The sequence below is a fragment of the Elephantulus edwardii genome, unplaced genomic scaffold (genome assembly GCF_000299155.1).
Source record: "Elephantulus edwardii isolate Elephantulus edwardi_28Jun2011 unplaced genomic scaffold, EleEdw1.0 scaffold00080, whole genome shotgun sequence".
NCBI classification, from domain to species: Eukaryota; Metazoa; Chordata; class Mammalia; order Macroscelidea; family Macroscelididae; genus Elephantulus; species Elephantulus edwardii.
In genome coordinates, this window is record NW_006399830.1 from 4,036,845 (window position 1) to 4,044,495 (window position 7,651).

The 7,651-nt window shown below is 57.4% G+C and overlaps 1 protein-coding gene across 1 annotated transcript in view; it reads right to left on the reverse strand.

Moving 5' to 3' along the window:
• TNRC18 (trinucleotide repeat containing 18) overlaps positions 1-7,651 on the reverse strand; it is a 124,532-nt gene that overhangs the window by 83,142 nt on the left and 33,739 nt on the right. Inside the window, exons 2-4 of the mRNA XM_006889751.1 lie at positions 2,611-2,766; positions 977-1,117; positions 6-286 (exon numbers count right to left, since the gene is read on the reverse strand). Of these exons, the coding sequence (XP_006889813.1) occupies positions 6-286; positions 977-1,117; positions 2,611-2,766 (578 nt within the window). The remainder of the gene's footprint in view (positions 1-5; positions 287-976; positions 1,118-2,610; positions 2,767-7,651) is intronic.

Genomic DNA, 7,651 nt, shown 5'->3' on the forward strand with positions numbered 1-7,651 from the left:
TCGGCCAGGCGCGGGGGCCCGCGGTCGGGGCGGCCATCCGCCCTGGCCTCCTGGGTTAGGTCCACAATGCCGCGTGGCCCCGATGCTGCTGCCTCTTCACGGGCTCGCGGGTCTTTCTTGCCGAACAACAGGGGCTGCTCCCCGCCACGGCCCGCCCTCTCCTTGGTTGTCCCTTCTCGCGAAGAGCCTTTGGCCGAGGTGCCCGTGGAGGCACCACCGGGGGTCCTGGAGGACGGCGCGTGGGGATGCAGGGCGCCGGGCCCCGGGGCAGGCAGGTAGAAGCCGTCTGTGAAGGAGGAAGACGGTGTGAGCACGGTGCAAAAAGCGGCCCTGGGAAGGTGCCATCCAGAGAGGGGCGCAAAAGGCACCCAGGCAGCCCAGCCCGGGAGGACCAGGCTCTGAAAACGGAGCTGGCCACCTGGGGGCCACAGGGGAGCCCAGCTGGCTCGAGGGGTTTAGACAGGCTACCCTGGGTGCCAAAACCCGCCAGCGCTCCAGGACCAGGATAGGACAACCTGCTTCCCGCAAGTTAAAGGCTGCATTTGCCCAAAGACAAAGCCTGCAAGGCAGAGAGCAGTAAGCTGGGTGAATTAATGGAAATGCAATCACAGAAAGGAAGTGGAGATACACCGTAGGTGTTGTAACTAGTGTTCTAAAACTCAGTGTGTATGAATAGCTGGAGGAAAAGCCTGACTGCTTTCTAAACTCAAATCATAACAAGATAAACACTTAAAAGATTAGCCCCCCTCAATGAAAGGGGCAGGGTGACTATTCTACAGGGTCAAAATCACTGACCCGAGGGCAATGGAAAGGTCCAGAAGGTTAAGGAGGGGAGTACTTGAAGGTCTAGGGGCCCATGGGATAAGGCACTTGGAGAAGAGCTAGCATGCTGCCTGCCCTCTGGAGTAACAGGTGGTCTGGGGGGGCGCCCCTCTCCCCAGAAGCTCCCTAGCCCCTCAGCACAATCTCACCCAACACTGCCCCCCCTCACCTTTCTGCGAGTCAAAGATGCTGGGCTGACCCAGCTGGCTGAGGAGGGGGCTCCCACTGCTGGGGGGCTCCAGGTGGTTCAGGTGGAGGTAGGATGGGTACAGCCCACTGGGCAAGTGCGAGAAACCTGGAAAGAGAAAAAAAAAGCAAGGTGGACTAGATACCTGCCAGGAGGCGCCTCCTCCCAGAGACAAGGACGTGGGTCTGCGCCAGGCCCAAGCTCCTTCTGATCCTGGCAGCCCCAGAGCTCAGCTGCTCGAAGCCCCGGGAAGAGGCATCAGATGGGTCCAACCAGAAGAATGGGACCCTGAGTCACATGCCCTTTCAGACCTCAAAACAACCCGACAGGCAGATACTCGAAATGCCTCCAATTCGTGGCTGGCAAAACTCAGGCTCTGAGACATCAGCTAGCCCACGGTCACACGGCAGAGGAGCTGGGTGTCGAACTAAGGCCATCTGACTCTCAGCCCAGATGTGCTGACCTGTGGTCACTACCAAGTGACGCTGAGTGGGTCCTGAGTTGACTCTGCCTTCCCCTCAGTCATCTCCCAGGCAGGGATTCAGTTACCCTAACCTTAACTGCAAAGGGGCCCCAGTTGAACAGTGGGTTAGATGCTGGGCTGATGACTGAAAGGTGGCCGGGCTGAATCCACCAGCTGCTCCGCAGGACAGAGCCAGGTCATCTCCTCTTGTGAAGATTCTCAGCCCTGGAGCCCAATGGAGGGAACTCTAGACAGACCTGGGAAGCTCTGAGCTTGGAAAGACCCAGCACAGTCCTGCACTGGGATAGGGGGATGGAGGGGTATACAACCCCCAGGACCCAGAGAGGACCTACAGGCTATCTGAGAAGGGGGAGGGCCTGTGGCACCCAGTACCCAATCATGGGAGAGCATGCGGTGGTGCAGAGGAGCAGGGGGCCTCCAGCAGGAAACCAGGTGTCATCAGATGCCCGTGTTCGGGGCATGAGCCAAGAATGCATGCAAGAGGGTCCTTGCTGCTGATGTGCACAGAACAAGGACGCCCCATGGTCCAGCCACCCCACGTGGGCAGCAGCGGCCAGCAGTAACAACACAGTCAGACCTTTGGTGAAGCGCCCTCTGCTGGCTATCACATTTCCCCCAGGTCCTCAAAGAGAGACCTGTTATCACAAAGGCAGGAGAGGGGTCTGGGAGGAGAAGGTGAAGGCGGCAGTGAGCTGAGCCCTGAGGAGTAATAGTCAGGCCAGGGTGGGATGCAGGCTGCAAGCAGCCGGAGTGGCATGTGGAAAGGTCCCGTGGCAGCATCCGGCATGAGGACTAGCATGAGGAAGCCGGTGCAGCTGCAGCCAGGGGGAGCCAGGAGGAAAGAGGCCCAGCCACACAGGAAGTCAGCTGCCTGGCTGGAATAAGGACTACAGTTGACAGAAGAAGAAGACATGCCTCTAAGTTATGCAGGAGGAGAGTATTCCAGCCGGGGGTCCCCAGGGAGAGTGAGGCCCAGCCACACAGGAAGGAGCGGGTACAAGGTGACAGGGAAGGGGGGAAGGGAGGGAAGGGGATGTAGAGAGTACAGGCGTAAACTCCCTGGTACAGAGGGGACAGTGGCCCAGCCCTCAGCCCGCCCACCTGGCCCACTCCTTACCTTCATGGGCGTGGGCAGCCCACAGCTGCACCATGGGCAGGTTGCTGGGGGTGGGGGATCGGAAGGAGAGGTCAGAAGGCAGGGGCACGGGGCTGCCGTGGGCTGAGGCCGAGGGCCCCATCCCGCTGGCCACTAAGCTGCCCAGGAAGGCCTCGCCTGCAAAGAGAAGGGGCTGGTCAGTGATTCTGCCAGACAGCTGTCACCCTGAGACCTCCCCCCACTTCTTTCCCACAGGGAGGCCAAAGGGACGTTCTCTACCCACTGTCCCCACACCAAGGGCTCAGGACAACACAGAAGAGACCCAGCGCCCTCCCTGTGGACAGGACAGTCAGAGGCCCCATATGCTTATGAAAAGCCAGCTTCATGGAAGCTGGACTCCGCGGATTCGGTCTCGGTTCCTGAGTGGGAACCCAGGCAGAGAAGCGTGAACGTGGCAGGTAGGGGAGAGAGGACAGAGGCGGCATCCTCCAAATCGGGACCAACTGCGGCTCAGAATGACAACTCATGTGGGACACCCCCACTCCCCAAGCCCCACTCCAACGCACACCCCTCAGCACAAAGGGTCTCCACCTCCTCAGGTAGGGTCTCCAGTCCACAAGGGGATCAGGAGCCCTGGCAAAGGGCCAGCAAAATGCGGCTGCAAAGCCCCCTCCTGGAACTGTGCACACAGTGCGGTGACGGTGACAGCAGCTGCACAGTCACCAAAGCCGCCAAAGGCTGGGCCAGCTCCACAACCGCCCCACCGCCCCACCACGCCGTAGGACGGGCTGCAGCGCACAGGGACATGCACCGCGCTGAGGGCTCTGTGCGCACCCTAGGGGGACGGGCGACTCGCAGGGGACACAACAGCTGGACGACGGCAGCAAGCCAGCAAATGTGTGGCTCAGTGTCATGAACCACCCCCCAAGTCCACCCCCAGCTGATGCGCACTGACCCCACCCCAGGGACACAAGGTCCCCAGAAATCCAGCCCTGCCCTACACACACACACACACACACACACACACACACCCACCCACCCCTTGCCGGCTGTGCAAAACCAAAAGGTGGAGCTGATTCCAAGCCACCGCGACCCCGCTGGGCAGAGAAGCGCTGGCCCAGAGGTTTCTGAGGCTGGAAATCTTTATACAGAAACAGAGGGCTCCATCTTACTCCGGCAAAGCAGCTGGGGGATTTGAACCACTGACCCATGGTTTACAGTTACTGCTTAACCACTGCATCCTCAGAGCTAACCCCCCTACTAGGACACCGGGACAGTGTGACTCCAAGAGAAGCCCCGTGGTGTCCCCAGTGGAGGGCGCCCTCCATGGCCACACCCTGTCCGCCCATCTGACCAACCCCAGGCTCACCCGACTCCAGCACCAAGCCCTGGGGGCCCGGGGCCGTGGTGGGCAGTCGGCAGCCATGCGGCCGGGCTGGGGCTCAGGGCCCCGGGCCTGCCAAGCTGCTTCCTCCTCGGCGGTGGGCAGACTCCGGAAGCCAGCTTTGCGCAAGCTTACATCAGCACCAGCTCTTCCTGCCCTGGGCGCTGCGGAAGCCCAGTGGCCCCGGCCTGCCCCTGCCCAGGCTTGTGACACCCGCCCAGCGCCCGAGGCTGGCCAGGCCCAGATGCCACCAACGGCTGCTGCCCGCCATGGGGCACAGTTGCGCCTAAGCTTCACCCCCACAACTGGGGCTGGAGAGCTGGTCCCTGGGGCCACAGCTTCCACAGCCGCCCTCCCAGCCTCAGTCTTTTCCTCTGACAAACGGGCAGAGATGGCACCATTTCTTGGGAGCAGGAACTCAAGTGGGACCGGGCTGCACGTTTACTCTCTCCTTGCCCAGGAAACCAGAGTGGGAGCTTCTAGAACAAACTGAGTAAAACTCCAGCTGCTTACAGCCTCCTCGGTCCCCACGATGACCCTGGCACCACCCCTGCTGGCCCCAGAGCAACACTCACTTCCAGCTCAAGGCCACGCCCTCCCTGCCACCAGGTCCCAGCAAGTCCGACTCAGTCCTCTCCGTGGCATTTCCGTGGGATGATATGTCCTGCCCCCACAATCAAAACCCTTGGCACCAGTAAGCAAAAAATCAAAATTTCTTTTCTTTTTTTTTTGCAATGGGAAAGTCTGTTGTCAGGGACTTCGCCACAGTGCTCAGGAGCAATGATGTCAGTTTAAAGACCAAGGTGCACCTGATGAAGGCCATGGGTTTTTCAATCACTTGCTGTACATGATGGCAGAAGAAGTGATGTCACTGAACCGCTACGTCCTGGAGAAGGTGCAGCCAGAGTGCTCCTTGGAGTCAGGGAAGGTGAAGCTTCATTCACATACTTTGGGCATGTTTTCAAGATGGCCTACTCCTGGGCAAGGTGGAGGGTCAGTGAAGGAGGGGAAGACTTTCACCACAGTAACTGCAACAGGGGCTCAAGTGTGTCAGGGACGAGCAGGCTGGCACAGGATTCACTCTTCTTGTTCAGAGTCGCTGAATCGTACTAGACTCAGTGGTACCAAACAGGAGCCAGTCCCCCCCACACACAGGCCCCGCCTGAGGCAGGGGCTGTGCTAGGCTCCCCGGGCCCGGCACCCCCACATCACACAGGACTAACTGCCCACAACCATACTATCCAGGTCCCTGGGGAATGCTGGGGACAAGAGGGGGCAGGTCCAGGACCCAAACAACAGACCTGCCCCCACAGGGCTTCTGTGGCTGTGGCCCTTCAGAAGCAGATCTCCAGGACTTTATTCTGAGGTACCCCTGGGTGGACTTTAATTGCCCAGCTCTGGGGTTAGAAGTCACGCGCCTGACCATTTATTACACACAGGGACTCGGTCAAGTTGGACATAATTCCCACAGGGCTCCACAAGGTTCCCCTCAGCAGAGAGTAAAGTCAGCTGTGATTCAGGGTCACCCTCCGTAGAGTAAAGTCAGCTGTGACTCAGGGCGACCCTCCGTCGATTTCCAAGGATTTAAGTTTCTACAAGAAGAGGCTTCCCTTCTTTCTCCCTCAGGGCAGCTGGTGGGCCTGCTGACCACTGGTCAGCAACCGGACATGTTACACACTTATTCCCAGGACAACCACAAGCAGAGCACTCATGTTCCCAGACGCAGCGGTCACAGCAGCCAAGAGGTGGACACTACCCGAGTGTCCATCGGCAGGGGACACATGGTTTATCCAAACAATGGAATATTACTCAGACATAGAGAGAAACCCAAGTGTCCAGCAAGAGATGGCAAACACAACAGGGCGCGTGTACTCAGTGGAGTGTTGTTGTTATGTGGTGGTGAGTTGGCTGGGACCCACAGCGACCATGAACAATGGCTCTGTACGCCGCCCTAATCTGAGCCAACCTCACCATCTCTGACACGCTGGGCCCCACTGCCACAGTCAACCCATCTCATACAGGGTCTTCCTCTCCTGCGCTGTCCCTCCACCCTTCCAAGCAAGACGTCCTTCTCCAAGGACTGACTGTTCCCGCCTAACAACATGCCCAAAGTATGTGAGAGGGAGTTTCAAAATGCTTGCCTTGGAGGAGCAGTCTGCTTTCACCCTCTCCAGAACAGACCTGTTCGTTCTCTTGACAGTCCATGGTATGCTCAACCCCAGGACCATAGCTCAAAGGCACGATTTCTTCTGTCTCAGCTACACAGCAAGCAATTGAGAAAACTATGGGCTGGATCAGGTGCACCGTAGTCTCTAGACTGACCTTGTCCTGTTCTGTAGCACTCTGGGGAGACTCTTGACAGCAGACTTTCCCCAAGCAGCTCATCTTGGATTTCCTAGCTGCTTAGTCATTAACAGAAACGATGCTCTCATTCAGTCTGGCCGGGTGGATGCGGCAAACCACGCAGGCAGAACTCAGTCTACTGCGTTCGCTTCACTGTGCTGCGGAAAGGCGGCGTTTGCAACCACCGGTGCCTCCTCTCGACCGGTGCCTCCTCTCCAACAGCATGAGCTCCCTTCATGCCACTGGGTCCCGCTATGGGAATTCACACAACATTCCCAACTTCCTCACATCTGTACTGGCCACATCCGTTCCAACCCACAGCGACCCTCTGCCAGGTGTGCAAGTCTGTGAACATTTACATCATGCTCCCAAGGAGTAGCTGGTGGGTTCGAACCGTTAACCTTCTATTTAGCAGCCAACACTTAGGGCGCTATACCACCAAAACTGTTCACAGAACAAGGTAGGGATTTAATCAACACCAACCACTTCAGAAGCCAGCAGTAACTTTCAGATGGAAATAAGCACTTTCTATCCAACAGGATCTGAGGACCCAACGTACAAGGCAATCACCCCATCAAGTCAGCTCTGAAGCACGGTGACACTCCGCTGGGTTTCTGAGGCTGTAAACTGTGACAAGAAGCGGCGGCCCATCCTTGTCCTGAGGAACTGATGGGAGATTAGAACAGCCACCCTGTCGGACAGCTCTACACCGCCACAACTCTTAACAGGCTGCAGATGAGGGTCAACAAAACCCTTCTAAGCACTCAACGTCAGCAAGTTGGAATGGACTCGGCTGGCCCTCCACGAGGTTTCCAAGACTGCAAATCACACAAGGAGACTGTCCATCTTCTCCTGGGGAGCGGCTGGTAGATTCGAACCGCTGGAGAGGTGTGGCCCTGGGGTTGGGATGCAGCGCCTTGTGAACGTGGCCACCTGAGCTCCTTTTTCTAGGCACTAAGCTAAGTGACTCTAAGTCACTGTATCGGAAAGGAATTGGAAGACACAGAAGAATTTCATGAAACAACATATGAGCAAGAGCCTATGGTGATGAAAGAAGTTCAGGCTGCTTTGAAGGATATGGCAAAAAATAAGGCTCCAGGAATAGATGGTATACCAATTGACATATTTCAGTTAACAGATGCTGCCCTGGACGTGCTCACCAAATTGCACCAAGAAATCTGGAGAATGACCACTTGGCCAACTGACTGGAAGAGGTCGATATTTGTTCCCATTCCAAAGAAGGGTGACCCAACAGAATGTGGAAACTACAGAACAATCTCACTGATTTCACATGCAAGCAAGATTTTACTGAAGATTATCCAAAAACGACTGGAA